Source organism: Sminthopsis crassicaudata, chromosome 3 (assembly GCF_048593235.1).
Source record: "Sminthopsis crassicaudata isolate SCR6 chromosome 3, ASM4859323v1, whole genome shotgun sequence".
NCBI lineage: Eukaryota > Metazoa > Chordata > Mammalia > Dasyuromorphia > Dasyuridae > Sminthopsis > Sminthopsis crassicaudata.
In genome coordinates, this window is record NC_133619.1 from 651,729,439 (window position 1) to 651,749,630 (window position 20,192).

General features: G+C 58.4%; 3 protein-coding genes across 16 annotated transcripts in view; all 3 read right to left on the reverse strand.

Annotated features, from left to right (window-relative positions):
- Positions 1-565: 565 nt before the first annotated feature.
- Positions 566-16,120, reverse strand: BAX (BCL2 associated X, apoptosis regulator). Of its 3 annotated transcripts, none has more exons than XM_074308203.1 (6): positions 15,989-16,120; positions 2,045-2,096; positions 1,800-1,964; positions 1,583-1,718; positions 1,029-1,133; positions 566-909 (listed from the first exon to the last, which is right to left on the reverse strand). In XM_074308203.1, the coding sequence occupies exons 2-6, from the start codon at positions 2,071-2,073 to the stop codon at positions 808-810; spliced, it is 537 nt and encodes a 178-aa protein (XP_074164304.1). In that variant the 5' UTR covers positions 2,074-2,096; positions 15,989-16,120; the 3' UTR covers positions 566-807. The 3 variants fall into 3 exon arrangements, with proteins under 3 accessions (XP_074164304.1, XP_074164302.1, XP_074164301.1); XM_074308201.1 differs by lacking the exon at positions 15,989-16,120 and adding an exon at positions 10,115-10,232; XM_074308200.1 differs by lacking the exon at positions 15,989-16,120 and adding an exon at positions 2,312-2,442.
- On the reverse strand, positions 14,631-16,926 carry DHDH (dihydrodiol dehydrogenase). The gene is made up of 7 exons (XM_074308199.1): positions 16,767-16,926; positions 16,379-16,490; positions 15,989-16,152; positions 15,436-15,688; positions 15,246-15,370; positions 15,004-15,160; positions 14,631-14,928 (listed from the first exon to the last, which is right to left on the reverse strand). The coding sequence occupies exons 1-7, from the start codon at positions 16,860-16,862 to the stop codon at positions 14,819-14,821; spliced, it is 1,017 nt and encodes a 338-aa protein (XP_074164300.1). The 5' UTR covers positions 16,863-16,926; the 3' UTR covers positions 14,631-14,818.
- Positions 16,927-18,139: 1,213 nt separating this feature from the next.
- The window catches only part of NUCB1 (nucleobindin 1), a 30,816-nt gene continuing 28,763 nt past the window's right edge, over positions 18,140-20,192 (reverse strand). For all 12 annotated transcript variants that reach the window (XM_074308214.1, XM_074308215.1, XM_074308211.1 and 9 more), the window contains 8 exons: positions 19,916-20,101; positions 19,673-19,763; positions 19,414-19,472; positions 19,224-19,316; positions 19,032-19,127; positions 18,670-18,840; positions 18,471-18,564; positions 18,140-18,267 (listed from right to left, as the gene is read on the reverse strand). In XM_074308214.1, the coding sequence (XP_074164315.1) occupies positions 18,182-18,267; positions 18,471-18,564; positions 18,670-18,840; positions 19,032-19,127; positions 19,224-19,316; positions 19,414-19,472; positions 19,673-19,763; positions 19,916-20,101 (876 nt within the window). In that variant the 3' untranslated portion in view covers positions 18,140-18,181. The remainder of the gene's footprint in view (positions 18,268-18,470; positions 18,565-18,669; positions 18,841-19,031; positions 19,128-19,223; positions 19,317-19,413; positions 19,473-19,672; positions 19,764-19,915; positions 20,102-20,192) is intronic.

Below are 20,192 nucleotides of genomic sequence, written 5' to 3' on the forward strand. Positions count from 1 at the left end.
TGGCCCGAGCTGGGTGTCTGTGGGTTGGCTGGTAGAGCCCCCCAAAGCGGGGCCACAACCCTGGGGGGCAGGGAGGGCTCTGATCTGGCCTCCCGCTGGGCCCTGCCAGTGGCTCTCAGCTCCAGCTCCCAGGTTTCCTAGGTAGGTTTGCTTCCTCTGACTCAAGCCTGGGGGGAGGGGGGGAAGTCAGTTGGGGCTGCTGAAAATGGGCCAGAAGCAGAGGGGAACAGAACAGCTTCGGCCTTGGGGTTCAGGATTGTCCATTTACCAGCCACCCCCCCCCCCACTCAGCCCCAGCAGAGACCTTCCTGCCTGGCCTTTGCCCGGAGCCAGGCCCCACCTTCCTACCCCAGCCTCCCTGGAGCCAGGAGCCAACCGGGAAGTTAACTGGGCTGGGCCCAGATGCAGGAAGCTCCCTGCCTCACCCTCCCCCTTTTACAGAAGAGGAAACTGAGTGAACTCCCTCCAGGCAGCCTGGGAGCCTTGGCTGATGGGACTTCGAGGCGGGGGCATGGGCAGGGGCTCGGGACCCCGATCCTCAGTAACTCAGGCATGGGCAGTGGGGCCTGCTCCAAAGTTGATGTTTATTGGCCAAGGATACCAGTCATCCCAGCGGCCCTCAGCCAGCAGCCCGAGAACTTCCGGCTTTGGGACACGGCCAGAGGTGCAGGGAGACTCCCCAAATAATTACAAAAGTAAGAAGAAAGTGTTCCCCCCAATATCGGAAAACCCATAATTTATCCTAAAAACAGACAGTCCAAGCAGAGCTGGCACGAGGGTGGGGGCAGCCAGGCCCCCCAGCCCTCCCTAGGACATCTTCCAGATGGTAAGCGAAGCTGTGAGGATGCCAGCTACGAAGATGGTCACTGTCTGCCAGGTTGGTGTCCCAAAGTAAGAGAGGAGGCCATCCTGGGGGAAGAGGCCAGGCGTCAGCAGGAAGTTAGGAAGGCTGGAGTGGCAAGGGGGTGAGGGAGGGGCTGGGAAGAAGGGGGGGATCATTGTACATTTGGGGGGGGTATGGTGCTCACCCAGCCACCCTGCTCCTGGATCCAGGTGAGCAGCCGTTCTCTCAGGAAGTCAAGGGTCCAGCCCATGATGGTTCGGATCAGCTCTGGCACCTTGGTGCAAAGTGCCTGGGGGCGGGGGAGGAAAGGAGGTCCGGAGTGCAGCCCTCTGGGGACCCCCGGCGGCAGGGAAGGCCCAGACCCCCCCTAACTCTGGCAGCAGAGCGAGGCCTCCAGCGGCCGGGAAGATGCAGCTCCTCTGCCCCAGCAGGCAGCCAAGGGCCAGCATCTCTCTCCTCGAAAAGAGCGCCCCCCCTGGCAAGGAGCCCCTCTCTCCCGACGGTAAAGAAGGTCCAGCCCCACTTCAAAGAGCCGCCCCCCCAACTCCTGCAGCAGGGTCCAGTACGCCCCCCAGCGGCAGGGAAGATCCAGCTTCCCTGCCGCAGCATCTCCCCCCTTTTCCTCCCTCCCCCCAGTCTCGGCAAGGAGCCCCTCTGTCCAGCCCCCTCTCGGAGACCCCGGCGGCCCGGGGATGCCCCTAGGAAGGCCCGGCCCTTGGCCCCGCCCCCGCCCCCTACCTTAAGCACCAGCTTGCTGGCGAAGTAGAAGAGAGCCACGACCCGGCCCCAGTTGAAGTTGCCGTCGGAGAACATCTCGGCCGCCACTCGGAAGAAGACCTCTCGGGGGGAGTCCGTCTCCACCGCGGCGATCATCCTGCAGGGGAGGGAGCCATTGAGGGGGGCCTGGGGCCGGCGGGCAGCGGGCGGCGGCCGGACGGGGCAGGGCAGCGGCTACCTCTGCAGCTCCATGTTGCTGTCCAGCTCGTCCCCGATCCTGCGCAGGCACTCGGTCAGCCGCTTGGTCCGGGGGTCCGAGGGCAGCGGCGTCGAGTCCCCCATGGATTCCAAGACCAGTTCGGGGGCGCCCCCCGCCACCCGGCCCGCGCGGTCCTGGATGAACCTGAAGGGAGAGTGGGGGGCTCAGCGCGGCTCCTGCCCAGGAGCCCCCTCCCGGCGCCTGCGCCCGGGCCCCAGGCTCACCCCTGCAGCAGCACGGCCCCGGTCCTCATGATCTGCTCGCCGCTCGTGGCCGCTGGGGGAAGCAAAACACGGGGGGTCGGCGGCCTGGGGCGCCAGTCCGTCCCGGGGTCCCCCGCCCCTCCCGCCCAGCCCGGCCCCCCGAGCGTCGGCAAGTCCGGGCAGGCCCGGCCGGATGGCCCGAGAGCGGCGCGCCGGAGCCCAGCCCGGCGCGCCTCCGCGCCCCCGACGCCGGCCCGGCCCGGCCGCGCCCGGCCGCGCTCCCCGTACCCGGATCGCCCCCGGCCCGCGGCTGCTCCCCGGAGCAGTCCATCGCTGGGCCGCCGCCGCCACCGCCGCCTCCTCTGGCCGGGCGCGCCCCGGAGGTGGAGAAGAGCCCTTTACCCCGCCCCGCGCACCGCCCTGTCACATGACGCGCCGGTCCAGGCGCCGCTCCGCCCCCGTCACGTGAGGCGCCCGCCTGGGTAAGCAAACCTCGCACGTGTCTGCGGGAGCACCGCCTCCCCAAAGCTCCCGCGCATTCTTCTTAAAGGGGCCGAGTTTTGGTTCATTCCTCCGCCCCGCATCCCGGAGGCGGCCGGCCCGGCGCGTGTCCCCAGCCCAGCTCTGACCCCGCAGACCTCGCCGGGCAGCCGACCAGCGCCCTGGAAGTGCCTCTCGTAGCCCAGACGCTCTGCCTGCCCTCGGGGGCCTCCCATTGCCTGCCCATCTCCCTCCCGTCCACAACCGGGGCCTCCCTTCCACTGATTGTGCCCAATTTCTCCCGCATCTCCGGGATACGTAGTGGCCCCCCCCCCAACCCTAGGGCAGGTACTGTCTGGGACTCTTCTTTGTATCCTCAGGGCGCCACTCTAGGCGCACACCGAAGGCGCATAATAAATGAGAACCTGAGGAACCCCCCCCTCCCCTCTTGCTAAGAGGCGGAGCCTCCAGGAGACGTCAGCCTAAGCAGTGGTCCCGCCCCTCCGGAAGCCCCCAGCCCGCAGGCCTGGGGGCGGGGCCTCGCCGGGGCGGGCTAGGCTGACCTCCCGTTGGGCACCCGGTCTCCCCACAGCTCCAGTTACAAAGTAGCTTCTGGAGCGGGGTCCGCAATCCACCCAGAAACTGACCCGGCCGTCCGACGGGCGGCGGGACGGAGGGCGTGCTCCGGGCAGAAAGGTGACGTGCGATCCTGGGCCGGGAAGCAGACTGCAGCGCGCTGGAGGCTCGCTCGAAAGCCGGAGTGGGCCCAAGCGCACTCCAGAACAGGCCCTTCGTCCTAGAGAAGGGCCCGGACGAGCCGCGTCTCCGAACTGAGGGGAGGCGGCCAGAAACGTGCAACTCGCGCTAAATAATTACGCTAAGGAGATGGAAACTGAGAATGCGGGGTGAAAAACCCTCAGCTGAAGTCCAAATTGGAAATCCTGAAAACGAGAGATTAATGAAATTGAAAGTAAGAAAAACGTAACGCAAACCAAACTGAGCTGGTGGGGGAGGGGCACGGTAAAGTAGGCAAAGCATTAGATTCGTCAAAAGAAAAGACGAAAAACAAATGGGCAGTTTCAAAAAGGAAAACGAGGAATTCACCATTAATCAAGAGGAAAGTAAAGCAATTTGGCGGGGCTATTGTGCCCAATTATATCGCCAATAAATTTGAAATGGATGAATGTTTGCGAAAAAAGAAATTGCCCGAATTAACAGAAGAGAGGACAGAATGCTTAGCCCTGTTTTAGAAAAAGAAATTAAATAAACCATCATTGAGCTCCCTAGAAAAACTCCCCAGGACCTGATGGGTTCGTGTTAAATCTACCAAACATGTAGAGAATATCAATAAATTTAAAAAAATAAAAAGAGAAATTCAATTACTTGTATAATACTGCAATTATTCTCTAAATTCCAATATTATACAAATTATTTCATTAAATAGACAAAGAGTTCTACCAAATTTCTTTCAGAACACAAATATGATAGATATCTAAACTAGGAAGAGCAAGAACAGAGAAAATTATAGGCCAATTTCACTAATGAATACAGACGCAAAAAAAAGTTTAAAATGCTAGCAAGAGGAATGCAGCAATAGATCACAAAGATTTTACACTATGATCAGGTGGGATTTATACCAGGAATCACATGATGATCTCAACAGATGCAGAAAAAGCTTTTGACAAAATGTAGCACTCATTCCTATTAAAACACTAGAAAGCATAAGAATAAATGCAGCTTTCCTTAAAATAAGTAGCATCTAATCTAAAGCTATCACAAACATGATATATAAAGGAGAAAAACTAGAAGTTTTCCCAATAAAAATGGGGGTGAAGGAAGGACGCCTCGTATCACCACTTTTATTCAACATTATACTAGCTATATCAATAAGAGCAGAAAAAAAATTGAAGGAATTAGAAAAGGCAATGAGGAAACACAATTTATCACTGTAGATGATATGATGCTAAACTTAGAGAATCAACGAAAAACCTAGTTGAAATGATCAACTTTAGCAAAATTACAGAAAACAAAATAAGCCCACATAAATCATCAGCATTTTACATATTATGAACAAAGTCAGAGAGCGACAGATAGAACAAGAAATTCCATTTAAAATAACTGTAGACAAGATAAAATATTGAGAATCTATCTGCCAAGAGAAACCCAGGAACTACATGAATACAATTATAAAACACTTAGTACAAATAAAGTCAGACTAAACAACTGGGGAAATGTTAATTGCCCATGGGTAGGCCAAGCCAATATAAGAAAAACGACATTAATTTACTTATTCATTGTCATTCAAAGCAAACTACCCAAAAAAATTATAGTTCGAAAAATAATCACAAAATTCATCTGGAAGAACAAAATGTCAAGAATATCAAGGAAATTAATGAGAAATCATATGTAAAGGAAGACAGCATAGCTAAACTAGGTCTGAAGTTGTATACAAAGCAGTAATCATCAAAGCAATCTGGTACTGGCCAAGGAATGGAGCAGTAGATCAGTAAACTAGATTGGGTACACAACACAAAGTAGTAAATCACCATAATAATCTAATGTTTGATAAACACAAAGGTGCACGTTTTCAGGACAAGAACTCACTATTTGATGGGGGAAAAAATGCTAGGAAGGCAGTTAGGCAGAAACTACAATATAGATCAATATCTCACACAGCATACCAAGATAGAGTCAAAATAGACACATGATTTGGACATGAAGGCAATACCAAAGCAAATTAGGGGAGCATGGAATAGTTTACCTGTCAGATCCATGAATGAAGGCAGAATTTAGGTCCCAAACAAGAGCCAAAATTAAGATATATAAAATGGATCACTTCTATTAAATTTAAAAGCTGCTACAAAAACAAAACTGATAAAGCCAAAATTAAAAGAAAAGCAGAAGAGTGAGTGGAGAGAGGGGAATTCTTATAGCAAGTCTCTCTGATAAAGGCCTCATTCTCAAATATGTAGAGAACGGAATCAAATTTCTCAGGAGTCATTCCTGCAGCTGATGAATGGGCACATTTCAGAAGAAAACAGTCATATATAGTCAAATGAAAAAAAAATGCTCTAAATCACAATTGATTATAGGAATGCAAATAAAAACAATTCTGATGTAACACTTCACGCCTGTCAGACTGGCTAATATGACAGAAAAGGAAAATGACAAGTGTGGGAGATATGGGGAAATTTGGACACCAATGCGGTGTTGGTGGAGTTATGAACTAATGTAACATTTGGTTACCTATGCCCAAAGGATTATAAAATTATACATACCCCTCGACCCAGCAACAGGTCTACTAGGTCTGAATCCCAAAGAGATTTTTAAAAGAGAGACAGAGAGAGAGAGAGAGAGAGAGAGAGAGAGAGAGAGAGAGAGAGAGAGAGAGAGAGAGAGAGAGAGAGAGAGAGAGAGAGAGAGAAAAGAAAGAAAGAAAGAGAAAGAGAGAGAAAGGAAAGAAAGAAAGAAAGAAAGAAAGAAAGAAAGAAAGAAAGAAAGAAAGAAAGAAAGAAAGAAAGAAAGAAAGAAAGAAAGAAAGAAAGAAAGAAAGAAAGAAAGAAAGAAAGAAAGAAAGAAAGAAAGAAAGAAAGAAAGAAAGAAAAAGAGAGAAAGGAAAGAAAGAAAGCAGGGAGGGAAGGCAGGAAGCAATAGGATCTATATGTACCAAACTGAAGCAAATCTCTTTGAGGTGCAAAGAAATGGAAACTGAGGGAATGCCATCCGCTAACTGGAGAATGACCTAGCCAGCTGTGGTACAAGGCGGGGATAAAGCACTCTTGTGCCATGAGAAATGAGGAGCAAGATGCTCTCAGGAAAACCTGGAAAGCCTTACAGGACCTGATGCTGAGTGAAGAAGCAGAGCCAGGAGAGCGCTGTTCACAGTAACAGAATCACCGAGGGATGGTCAGCCACGAATGACCATCAGCAATGATCCAAGGCAACTCCTAAGGACTTCCGATGGAACATGCTATCCCTTTTCAAAGAAAGAACTGATGAAATTTGAATGCAGATCTAAGCACACCTGTTTTTAACTTTATTTTTCTGGGTTTTTTTCCCTCTTTTGATCTGTTTCTTCTTTCATGACATGGTTAATGTGGAAATATGCTTTGTATGAGTCACAAGTATTATAGATATATATATCTAATTATAATTTTATATTTACATATATACGTGTATATATGTATTATACATATATATTATACACACACACACACATATATATGTAAATGTAAAATTAATTGCTTTCCTAAGGAGGGGAGAGAGAATTTGGAACTCCACATTTTAAAAAATGAATGTTTAAAATTGTTTTTACAGTAAATGGAAAAATAAAATTTGATGAAAAACAACAACAGCGTTACCAAAGGAACAAAGGGGAGATGTTCTAAACTTTGGGGGGAGGGGCGCAGCAGCAGCAGCTGGGAGGATCAGCAAAGGCTGGAGAAAAGAGGCAGCAGCTGAAAAAAAAGCTGAGCTGGGAAGGAAACCAGGGATTCTTGAGGGGGGGAGGGAGGAAGGCTGACTGTGTCCTCCTGGAAAAGGATGATCCAGGCTTCCAGCAGCCTGGTCTGCGGGGCTTGGGATCTCCTTGAAGGGATTCTTTGCATGCCAGGTTCTTAGCACAGGGACTGGCATTCAGTAGGTGCTTAATCAGTGTTTATTAAGAGACTAAAGTGGGGCAACTGATCCTGCATTGGGCCAGATCAAGGTTAGAAAGTTTTTTCCTGATTGGAAGACCAAATCCAAGCCTTTCAACAGTTCCCCTGCTCCTCCTAGACCGGCGGGGGAGTCAGTTGCGGGGCTCTTGGTCATCAGCAGTCCAATCTTTCCCGGACGCTATTTTACAGGAAGGTCAACTGAGGCCTGGAGGTCAGAACTGACTCTTAGGAGCACACCGCTCCGCTGGTTCTCTCCCTCAGCCTAAGAACTGCAGAAAATAAGCAGAACCCCCAAAAGGCACTTGCCCGGGTTTGCCCAGTGAGGCCGGGCAGAATCCAGCCCTGCACCGCTGCCCTGCTGCCCCTGCTGAGGAAAGGCAGGAAGAGCTCTGGAAGGGGGAGGGGAGGACGCAGTCAGACAAGGACAGAGATGGACGAGGACCCCATGGCTACAGACTCGGCTGGAACGCCTGGCCTTTGTCTTGTCGGGATGGGAGGGAGGAGGAGCGCTCCAGCCTTGGTCCGGGCCAGGGTGGCCCACAGCAGACTGCCCGCTGTCTTGGGGAGGGGCTGGGGGGGCTAGAGGACAAAGTCTTACAAAAATGAACTGTGACAACTGTCTCTGCATTGTTTGGAAAAATTAACTCTTGAAAAAATGCTCTCTTTCGTTCCTTTGTTGCTTAGTTAAGCTACCTGCCATTTATTTGGAATTGATTTTTTTCAATCAACAACAATCCACCTTCTCTCCCTTTCACCTCCCCCCCCCCCATGAAAAGAAAGAAAAACAGCAAAACCCCAGGCAGAAAGATGGGGGAGGGGGAGCAAGAGAGAGGGAGGGAGACTGGGGAAAGAGAGGGAGGGAGGGAGGGAGGGAGATGGGGAAGAAAGGGAGGGAGGGAGGGAGATGGGGAAGAAAGGGAGGGAGGGAGGGAGATGGGGAAGAAAGGGAGGGAGGGAGGGAGATGGGGAAGAAAGGGAGGGAGGGAGGGAGATGGGGAAGAAAGGGAGGGAGGGAGGGGGATGGGGAAGAAAGAGAGAGAGGGAGGGAGATGGGGAAGAAAGGGAGGGAGGGAGGGAGATGGGGAAGAAAGAGAGAGAGGGAGGGAGATGGGGAAGAAAGGGAGGGAGGGAGGGGGATGGGGAAGAAAGAGAGAGAGGGAGGGAGATGGGGAAGAAAGGGAGGGAGGGAGGGAGATGGGGAAGAAAGAGAGAGAGGGAGGGAGATGGGGAAGAAAGGGAGGGAGGGAGGGAGATGGGGAAGAAAGGGAGGGAGGGAGATGGGGAAGAAAGGGAGGGAGGGAGGGAGATGGGAAGAAAGAGAGAGAGGGAGGGAGATGGGGAAGAAAGGGAGGGGAGGGAGGGAGATGGGGAAGAAAGGGAGGGAGGGAGATGGGGAAAGAGAGGGAGGGAGGGAGGGAGGGAGATGGGGAAGAAAGAGAGAGAGGGAGGGAGATAGGGAAGAAAGGGAGGGAGGGAGATGGGAAGAAAGGGAGGGAGGGAGGGAGATGGGAAGAAAGGGAGGGAGGGAGGGAGATGGGGAAGAAAGGGAGGGAGGGAGGGAGATGGGGAAGAAAGGGAGGGAGGGAGGGAGATGGGGAAGAGAGGGAGGGAGGGAGGGAGATGGGGAAAAGACCTTTAGGGAGAGAGACAGAAACAGAAAGTGTGGGGAGAGCAGGAGGCCGCTCCCACGGAGGCCTTCAGGTGTGGGCCTGGCCCTGGGCAGCAGTGGCTCCCAGCCCCCCACTCAGCTGCCTCAGCCGCCGGGGGGATGCCCCTCAGCCCTGGTTTCAGCCTGGATCTGCCCTCAGAGCCAGGCTGTTGGCCGAAAGCCGCCTCTTCTCTAGAACTCCAGGGCCCTCAGCCTGGCTCCTGCCTTCGGCCTCGAGTCAAGGATCACACTGGGCCCTCGGACTGTGTATGAGCTAACCGGGAGGGGTCCGGTGGTTTTGGGGGCCCCCGGCTGGGCCAGGAGGCAGTCCAGATCTTCGCCTTGGGGGGGACCTGCACGTGGCTCAATCCTGTCTGGAGGGGCGCCAGCAGGAGTCCCTGCAGGAATGCTCTCAAGACAGACAGACAGACAGCAACAAGGGGGGCCCCACGCAGGGATTTAGATGAGCTGAGAGACAGAGATCGCGACAGCAGCTGGGAGTGGGAGCCCCATGATCTGAGCAGGGGGTCTGTAGGGCCCCCCCATCATCTGGTTGGGGATAGGGCGTTCCCCCTCAGCTGTAATAGGGAGGGGCCATTCCTCCTTCACTTTGGAAGGAGGGAGAGGGCTCCCCTCTAAAATCTGCGGCTCATCTCCAGCTGCGGGATAAGTGGAGAGCACCCAATGTGCCCATTATGGGCCCCCTTCACTGAAGGCTCTGTTACTGTCTGGCACAGAGCCTTCAGTGAAGGTGGCCCATCACGGCACATGGCGGGGGGGGGGGGGTGGTCAGCGAGCCAGAAAGAAGTTTCCACAGCAAATTAAAACCATCACAAATCAGAATACAAGATGAGCCCCAAAGAACAAAATCACCGGGGACATTTCCACTGCACCCTTGTCACAAACCTATGGGGTCCAGCTCCTCCATGGGCCACGTCAACTAATCTCTAGAGACCCCCGAGCCACTGGCTCCCGATCTCGACAGGAGTCCCCTGGAATCGGGGCCATCACCTTAGGGAGCTGCTCGTCCTTTCTGAATCGCTGCTGTCCCACAAATTGTCCGGCCGGTACGTCTCAGAATCCCAGAGGAACACGTTCCCGAGCCCAGAACTAACCAGGGATCCTCCCCACCAACTCCCTCCCCCCTCAAAGCTTGTGATGAATATGGAGTTGTGGGAACCCTGGACAACGTCCCGGAAAATAGGGAGCATATCCAGAGTATTGTGGCCAACTGCGACCAACCGCCACCACTGGGCAGGTAAACCCAAGAGCCGGGAGCGGCAGCATGGAACCCAGACCTCTTACCCATCCTCCCAGGAAGCATGAAGATGTGCAGGGGGAGGGGGGCGATCCTCCTCAGCAGCCCCAGCTAGGAAGGACCCAGAAGCTTCTCCCACTAGTCTGACACGCAAATGATTCGACCTCTGAAAGGGGAGGATTTTATAAGCAGAGATGACATTCAAGAAGAGGCTTTGCCCTGCCGTCCTACGGATCATGGATCATGTCTGCCCTGCATCAGAAACAGCCTTGAGGTGATGTCTCCTCAGTCTGTATGTGAGCTCTTAAGGGCCGGAAATGCTTTGCTTAGTGCTAAATTAATTAACAGGAAACACCAAAGGCTTAAAAACAGGAAATACAGAGCTTCTCACAGTGCCTCTCCCAAAAAGCACCTGATGAATGCTCATCCATCCATCCATTGATGTACCCCTCCACTCAACCATGCATTGATGTATCCTTCCATCCAATCATCCAACCATCTATCCACTCATCCATTTATCCATGCATCCATCCATCCATCTGTCTATCACCCTGCCAGGTCTAGCGGGCATCAAGCTGGAGCATGTCTGTCAGATCCTTGCCACAAGGGGACTTCCAGGACTCCCGAGAGTTCTAGGGCAGCTGAGCAGGGCATGGGAGGCCAAGCCTGAATCAGCTGGCTCTGCCTTCCTGAGTTCAAAGCTGACCTAAGGTGCTTCCTGGCGGTGTGACCCTGAACAAGTCCCCTAACCCTCCCGGCCCCTGCTCCCTTCTCTCTGAAATGAGCTGGAGAAGGAAATGACAAACCAGTCCGGCATCTTTGCTGTGAAAATCCCCAGTGGGGGCGTGAAGAGCTGGACAGGACTGAAAATGGCTGACCCACCGGAATGGCCTTTGGGGAGTCAATGTCACTGACTGCATTTCGGACTAAATTAGCCACTTCTTTGTGTATCCGCTTCATAGGGACCCAAGGCTGATTTCCCTCCCCTCTGTCTCCCACTAGAGGAAGTCCACCCCCGCCCTGGCCCACGTGGGCTTCCACAAGCCCGGCAGGAACAGGTGTACAAGCAGGACACGGGTCTCGGCTTACGACGAGTGGCGAGCGTCCTTTCCCCAGGTACAGACCAGGGAGGACGGTTTTTTGGCTCACCTAAGGAATGGCTAACGCAGATATGGTATAGATGGAATGGAACCGACCCGACCCACTGTCCACTGAGTGCCAGAGCATGTCACGCTCTGAGGGACGGAGCCAGCTCTTCCCATCTCCTGGGCCGGTGGTCGGTAGTAGCCATCCAGGACCCCAAAGAGAAGTCGGGCAACTCCCTTGCCCTTCTCCCTGCCCCTGCTTCTTCTTGCCTTCCCTTTGACCCGATCCTGGTTGGCCGTTCCAGTGTCCCCCAGTTTCATGACGTTGGTGGTCGGTGGGTTTTAAGGAAAGGCTCTCCATGGCAACGCCAAGCTATGTTTCCTTCTAAATAGCATTAGTCCTTTTAAATGTTTCAAGTAGCACCATCCCAAAGAGCCGGCCTGTCCTTTCTGCCCCCCACAATTAGGGAGACTTGAAAGAAAAACGACAGGGGTCTTCACTGCCCAACTGCCTAATGTGGCGAAAGCATGGCGTTAGCCACGTCTGAGAATCGTGGAAATCCCGACGTTTCCACCTGGCTGGAGCCTGAAGGGGCACGACCTCGGCCTCTTCCTCATGAGGTGCTCGCTCAGGAGGTCAGCCCCGGCATTGGTGTCCACTCTGCTGTGCCCCGGCTTGTCCCTCCAGGGCCTTCTCTTTGGATCGCCCTCTCCGCCACGCTCATCATCTCGGCCTCCGTCCCGGCTTCCCTGAGTCCCCGTTAGGAAGTTTTTCCTGTGTCTTCCCTCCATGGCTTATTTTTTCTAATCTATCTCGTGCTCGGTGCAGTCCGTGCGCTTCAGGAGCCCCGGTCTAACGGGGAGACGGCTGCGCAAACACCGCGGAGGGAGGGGCGTTAAAAGGGATTCTTCTTAAGGAAGGTCGGGAAGTGGAATGAGGAATGAGGGTTACTCGGACCTCGAGAAGCAGCCAGGGAGGCTGAATGGAGTCAGGAGATAGGAAGTCTTGTTCAAGGAACAGGCGAGAGGCTGGAGAACATGGAAGAGCTCATGCTGGGGAATACCTAAAGGGGGGGGCTGGGTTATGAAAAGATGTGTGTTCCACCCCGGGGATTATGGAGGATGGCCCGGTCAGGCCTGCTTTGGGAAGATCGCGTGGAAACGGAGCTGAGAACGGGATGAAATGGAGTGGGTGGCCCTCAGACGCCCGTTCCCCCCGGCAGGAGGCTGCCGGCAGCTGGGGGGGAAGCGGCCAGGGCGAGGGTGCAGTCCGGGGGAATCAATGAAGCCCCTCGGCTGTGAGCCTCGGGGGCTGCTCCAGAGCGCGAGGGCCGAGGACAGGGTCTGGAGGGAAAGACCGCGTTTGTTTCAGGACCCGGGCTTAAGATTTCCCCAGTCCAAGTGATGAGGCTGGGGGTCAGGAGAAAGGTCAGCGCTGGACAGGCGGATCCGGATGGGCAGGAGACGGTCACAGAGGCCGTGGGAACTGAGGAGCTCTCTTCCAGTAACACGGGGGAGAAGGGGAGAGGGCCCAGCGCAGAGCTCCATGGGGCCGAGGAAAAGACCCAGCAAAGGAGATGGGGACGGAGGGGAGGACCGGAAAGCCCGTGTACAAGAGAGCAGCCAGGGAGAGGGGGTCACCGGCCGGTCAGCGGCTGCCTGGGGCTCAGGAGGCTGAGGCTGGAGAGGAGGCCCCGGGATTGGGCCACAGACAGAGATGGCTGGGCGCCTCAGAGCGGGGCGAGGAGCCCCAGGCCCACGGGCCTAGGACCCGCCACCGTCAGCTTCACCCTCGATCACGGGGTATGGCCGCCACTGAGCTCACAGACACCCACGCGGCCCTGGGGGCCCTGCTTTAGGAAGGGCCGTTTGGGCTGAAGGAGGAAGTCAGAACCCAGACTGTGGGTGTGGAGAGAAGGAAGTGGAGGCGAGAGCCTCCCCTGCAGGGGAAGAAGTGGGGGGACAAGGCCAAAATGGAGGGGGGCATGAGGGAGGATGAAATGGTGAGAGAGAGTGGGGGGGTGCTGGGTCTGCAGTCAGGAGGGTCTGTCTTCCCGAGCTCAGAAACAGCACGAGGGCACACCCACACATGTGCACGCACACACAGGCACACACGCGCACTCACACATGCACGCACGCGCACACACACATGCACGCGCACACACACGCACCCACACACGCGCACTCACACACATGCACATGCACACCCACGCACGCACACACATGCACTCACGCACGCACATGCGCTCACACACGCGCACACACATGCACACACGCACGCATGCACACACATGCACACACGCACGCACGCACATGCACACACGCACGCACACATACACGCTCAACGCACGCACACACATGCACACACACGCTCAACGCACGCACACACATACACGCTCACACGTGCACGCACACACATGCACCCACACACGCGCATGCACGCACACACATGCACTCACGCACACTCACACACATGCACACACACATGCACACACATGCTCAACGCACGCACACACATGCACACCCACACTCACACATGCACACACATGCGCTCACACGCACACACATACATGCTCACACGTACACGCACACACATGCACCACACACGCGCATGCACGCACACACATGCACACACGCGCACATGCACGCACACACGCACCCACACATGCGCACACATGCACGCATGCACACACGCACACTCACACATGCGCACACACGTGCACACACACGCGCGCGCACACCCCCACACACACACACATACACGCAAACCTACACATCCGGATGCAGAGTTCTGAAGTATTTTCGGGAACAGCGCCCCCAGTCCCGCGCTCCCCTCGCCCAACCTTTGGGTTGAGGTGGAATGTTAAGAGTTGCCTCCATTAGTGCTCCTTGTTATGCATTTAGGGCCCCGGCCGTGGACGCTCGGATTTACTTGGACACTGGCTCTCGCTCCCCGCCGCGGAGCCGGCTAGCCCAGCGCGCACGGGAACGCCCTCTCTCCAGCCCGGGTGTCAGGCTTTTCTCGGGGAGGGGCAGAGTCCTCCCCCTCCGCTTCCCTCCTTGCTCTTGGATATCGTTCCAAGGCTTTTCAGTCTCATGTGCCCTGTGGATAATTTTGGCTCCTGCGATCCCCACTATCCTTTGGTCAGATGTTAAACGTTTAACAAAAGGCTCTCCAGGAAAAACGACACAGTAAGTAAGTAGGACACCCTTTAAAGCTTAATCTGAGCGAATACTTTCCTCAACGCTCAAGTCTCCAGCCCGACGATCAGTCAGACCCGGAGGCGCGCTTAGCTTTTGCTTCCTTAGGAATTCTGCCCAGTCACTCAGGCCCTCCCCTGGCGGATCGGGCCCAGAGGGCCGGGAGCTGCAGAGGCGGCGCATGGGGGCCCGGCTGCGGGCAGTGCCCTGGTGCTAGAGCCCCGGAGGTCCCGGTTCTTTTTCCTGGGACTCGGGAGAAACTGACGTCTGAGACCTCTGGCAGCTGGAGTCTTTATTCCGGAACACCGCCTGGGGCTCGTGGCAAGTGACCCCAATTCCCTTGAGGTTTCAGCCCAGGGGGAAGCGAGGGCTGGCGTTCTGCCCCTCTACCACTGGGGGGCGCCTTCGGCGACAACGCAGAAGACGATGCGGGCTGACCACCTGACCGGCCAGCGGCCCGGAAGCTTAGGCTCGGTCCTGGGCGTACTTGAGCCCAATCTGTCTCCTGCTTTCCTCCAAGATGTCCGCCAGGAGCTCGCTCTCTGCCAGGGGCATTAGCGGGCTCTCCTTCAGGCCTAGGGAATGGACGAGGTCAGGCGCTGGCCCCGGGGTGGGGGCTGGGACCCACGAGGCCCCTCCCCCCAGCTCACCCTGCAGCAGACACTGCCGCACGTGCTGGGCCTCGTGGACCATGCCCATGGAATGGACGAAGTTGAGCTTCTCGGGGCCGGGCGCCGCGGGCAGCGGGAACTCGGTGCGCTTGCCGTTCACTACCAGCGCCGTGGGGCACCACATGTTGGCCGGGATCTGGGAGGAGAGGGGCACGGGAGAGGGGCCGACTCCAGCGCGGCCCCGGGTCCCAGGCGGCCCCGCGAGCCCCGGGCCCTCTCACCTGGGCCCGGCCTTTGGTTCCGAACACGGTGAGCGAGTTGGACAGCTCAGTGGTGATGCTGCAGCTGAAGCTGGCCTGCAGCCCCCCGGGGTACCGGAGGACCCCCGTCACCGTGTCATCCACACCTGGGGGGCACTGGGAGTCAGGGAGGGCCACCCTCACTCGCAGCCCCCCCAGCCTTCCCCCCTACCCTTCTCGTGGAGCAGCCCCTCGGCGTGGATCCTCTCGGGCCGCCGGCCCCCGCCCACCATGGAGATGAACTGGAGGCAGTAGATGCCCAGGTCCAGCAGCGCGCCCCCGGCCTGGGCCCAGTCGGTGGCGCGCGGAAAATGGCGGAGATCCAAACCGAACTCCACGTGGACCAGACGCACCTCCCCGAGGGTGCCCTGGGACAGCAGGGCCCGCAGCGCCTCGGTGGCGGGGAAGAAGCGGGTCCAGATGGCCTGGAGGGAGGGGGGTGGAGGGCACAGCGGGCTGAGGCCCGGGGCGGCCCCCTCCGCATTCCAGAAGGAACCCTGACACGGATTCCCACAATTCCCTTGAGGGCTCAGCCCCAGGAAAGCCAGGGCTGGCGGTCTGCACCCCCACCACCGGGGGGCGTGTGCGGGCCAGGCCCTGGGGTGGCGTTCTGGACCCCCACCACCAGGGGGCGCGCGCAGGCCAGGCACTGGGGTGGCTGGGGGTGGCGTTCTGGACCCTCACCACCAGGGGGCGCGCGCGGACCAGGCGCAGACATCACTCACCTCCATCAGGAAAAGGCCGCGGGCCCTCGCGGCTGCCGCCATCTCGCGAACCTCGGTGGCCGTGACCCCGAGAGGCTTCTCGCACAGCACTGGCTTTCCCGCCTCTAGGCCCAGCAGCACAGCCCTCCAGTGCTGAGGGTGCTGAGCGCCCACGTACACTAAGTCTAAGGCGGGTCAGAGACTAAGAGGCGGGGCCATCAAGAGGCCCCGCCCATCCACGGGCCAGGCCGTCCTTCCGCAGAGGCCCCGCCCCCAAACTTTTCCTTCCTCGGCAGCTCCGGCACCTCCCCTCCGAGGACGCCCCGCCCCCACGGCCCGCCTTCCGCCAGCCCCGCCCCTCCCCCAGCTCTCCCAGGCACAGTCCCCAAACATCCCCGGGGCCCGCCTCACCCACGTCCGGGTCCCGCACCAGCTCCTCATAGGAGCCGTAGCTCTTGGGGATCTCGTGCCTTCTGGCGAAGTCCTGAGCCCGGTCCAGGGCCCTGGCGGCCACGGCCACAATCTGTGACCAGAGACCCCTTTCAATCGGCGCCCGGGCCCAGCCACGCTCCCTCGGTGTCCTGTCCACCAGACCCCTCCCCCCGCAGCCCCGTGTGCTCTGGGCGACCTCAGAGCCGCTCCCCAGCTTCACCCTTCGGGGACTCGGGCGCCAGGCACGCCCCTCGCGGCCTCAGGCCCGGGCAATCGCAGCGCCCCCTCCCCCACGTCTGGCACCAGAGGGAGCCGGGCCCCCCTCCCCCCCCCCCCCCCCCCCCGCCCTCGCCTCCCCCGGCGGGACCTCATGCTCGGAGCGCGGCAGGCTCCTCAGGGCAGTGGCGAAGTCGTGGGAGATGAGGCCGGCGGCCAGGAGCCCCCAGCGCAGAGCTCGGCCCATGTCTGCAGCGGCGCGGGCTCTGAACCTCCGCGCCTCTGCTCCCCGGCTCCCCCCTCTCCTGGCCTCTGCTCATTGGCAGACTCTGGAAGGCCGGCCCCCCCCCCCCCACCTGCACCTGCTTCTGGCCCAAGGACAGCCCCAAGCTCCAGGGCCGGGGCTGGGAGGCGGGGCCCGCCGGCTCCCCCTTTCCCGCTTCACCTCTGACCTCGCTCAAGCCTCCAATCAAGGGCACGGGACTAAAGGGCAGGCTCTGGTTTCGGGCTCTCAGCCCCGGCCCTTTCCGGGCTCGGCTGCAGCTGACTTTGGGGGCTCCTCCTACTTGGGGCAGAAGTAGGGCAGCCTACTTTCCTTTTCCTATGTGACCTTTCATCTCTAAGGTCCCACAATGAACCAACCAGGTTGCTGGGGCTCCCTGTATCCCTGCACCCCACTCTGCTGGCAGGGGCCTCCTCCCCCCTCAGCTCACCCCGTCCCAGTGCCAGCCTAGCCCACTGTAGGTGCATCGTGCTTGCTGGAAACGCTGGCAGAGGACGACCTTGGGAGCCTCGAGGGGGCAGGCCCCTTTGGGGGAAAATCCCTGACCAAGCAACTTCTGGGAGTGTCGGCCCTGCCCCGTCTAAAGGTCCCTAGGAATGGGGCGCTCAGCCCTTCCCCAGATAACCCTTCCCACACATGGAGAGCTTTCTGCAGCCCCACGTTTTTGTCATCAAAATTAAGCGGCCTTTTGCAGCCCACCCCCCTCACTGCTCTTGGTTCGGTCCTTTGGGACCTGACCAAAGCCCTCGTTCACTGGTCAGGACTGGAAAGCCGTGGAAGATCCTGTCCCCTTGGGCTGCTCTCCAGCAGGATCCTCCGGCCTTCCCCGAGGCCCAGTTCAGGAAGCCTCCAGGGCATTGAGCCAAGGCCCCAAGATGGCAGAAAGCCAAACTCCCTCCTTCAGCCAAGATAAGGGAGAGACCTTGAGGGAAGCATAGGAGCCCCGAACCCTCCCTGCACCTCGAGGCCCGGCCTTCCTGGACACAAGCATCCCCTCTGCTGGACTCCTTCAAGCAGGAACTGGCCAAAAGCCCCAAGTCTAGGGGGAAGCCTAGAACCCATGTCCAGGCCCTCCCTTCCGACAGAGACGGCCAAGCAGAGAGTGACAGAGAGGTAGCCAGGCTGAGGGACAAAGTCAGATGTGACTTGGGGGACAGGAGAGAGAGACCTGGGGGGAAAGGCACCAGCCTGCCCCCAGCACCGCTGCCTCCTCCCAAGCTGTAGCACAGACACACGTGTGGTCAGGGGCCCAGAAAGTCTTTATTAGGTGACCTTGGGGATCCCTAGTGCTGGGAATCGGGCACAGGGGAAGCCGGGCCCGGGGCTGGCGCCGCCTTCTCCACAGCTGGCTCTGCCTGGGCTCCCGTCTCTAGAAAGACAGACATGGACAGAGAGAAAATAAGGGCCCAGATTCCTTGCCTCCCAGACTCCTTGCTTCCCGGCCACACAGGTCTGAAATCACAATTCCCATGAGGCCCTGGGGCAGCGCCTCTGCCACCCCAGAGCTCTTGTTCTCTCAGAACCAAGCCCAGCCAGGCATGAGGAGGCGACTGGCCAGGGGTCAGGAGGCACCTGGGTGGGGCTGGAAAAGGAGCTGTCCATCGGGGCCTGGCGCTGGTGGGTCTGGGGGCGGCTGCTGCTTCCTCTGCTCCATGTGAAGGACAGCCTGGGGGGTGCAAAGAAGGGAGGTGGGGGTGAGCGGACTGGGGCCCTGACACCCTGCGGCCCCCTTCCCCCCCCCACCCCCCTCCGCCCAACCGGCCACAGCCACCTGCTGCAGCTCCTTCTTCTGGGCTTCCAGCAGGCCCTGCGAGTGGTCCAGGGCCTTGCTCTCCTGGCTCAGCCGCTGGGCCTGGGCCGCCAGCTCGGCCTCCCGTGCTGCCAGTTCTGCCTCAAAGCGGCGCAGCTCCTCCTCGGTGTAAGCCGGGTGCTCCTCCAGAGTCTGGGGGGGGGGGGCAGAGTCAGGCAGAGCAGCCCTCCCTGCCCCCCCCAGTCTGCCTGGTGGCAGGGGGAGGGGATGGGGCCCTCATAGCAGGGACACTGGCAGGGCCACAAGGCAGCACCCTGGGGGATGGCGGGAATTGGGGGGATAGGGAGGGGGTGGTATGGGAGGAAGGGGGGCCACGCAGTCACCTCCCAGCCCTTCTGGGCGGCCTCTTCAAATTCCTTCCTCTGCGTGGCCAGGAGGAACTCCTCGAGGGTCACCAGACGGTCCTGGTTTGTGTCCACCTATGGGACAGGGCTGGATGTGAGCTGCAGGGGTCCCACTGGCTCCCCCATGTGCTCAGGGGGGAGGGGGCGACACTACGGGGGCCCCAGGCTCACCGTCTTCATGACGTGCTCCCGCATCCTCAGCCTTTCCTCCTCCATCTCCCTCATGTCATCGTCCTCATTCTTGGGGTCGTACACTTTCTCCAGCTGCAAGGGAGGGGGCAAGGACGGGGCTCAGGGAGAGCCGATCCCATCACCCAACACTGACCACGTGGTCCCTACGCGCTTGGGACCAGGCCCTCACCTCCTTGGTAAAGAGAGCCTCCAACTCCTGCTCGTCCAGGACGCCATCGCTGTTCGTGTCTGGGGAGGGCAATCAGGGGCCGAGGTCAGGGAGGCTGCGGCCGGACTCGTACGTGGGACGGACGGGCATGCAGGGGAGCTGGGGGGTGTGCCAGGGGTCTAGAGCCAGACTTGGTGGGAGCCAGCCTCCAGGCTGTGGAGGCTCCTGGGGAGCCAGGTAGGGCCTCAGCCTCCGGGGCCCCGTCCCACCCAGGACTTACCGTGCAGCCTGAAGAAGGTCTTAGGGTTGAACTCGGTAGGATCCAGCCCGTCCGTCTCTTCCCACACCTCCTTCAGCTGGGCCTGGCTGCCCTGGGGGGTAGGGGAAGAGCACGGGCTGGGGACTCACAGTTGGGGGCCCAGGGGGAGGAAGGCCCGAAGGGAAGACTGAGGCCCTCCCAGGGAAGCCCGAGCCCCCTCTGGGGACACCGGGCAGCAGGCCCTGCCCCGGGCCCAGCCCTCACCGGCACATTGAGCCGAGGATGCTGCCGGTGTCTCTGCTTCTGCTCCTCCAGCCTTCGCTCCTCCGCCAGCCTCTGCTCCTCTCCCAGGGAGTCCAGGTAACGGCGCCGCTCGTGCTCCTTCAGCATCTCGTAACGCTTGAACTCCTCGTGGTGGGCCGCGTCGTACTGCGCCAGATCCCGGGTGGCCTGGGGACCCGGCTCAGGAGGTCAGGGGGTTCTGGCCCGGGCTCGGTGGCCCACAGCCTGGGGCCTGACCAGCCCCCACCGGTCTCCCTGC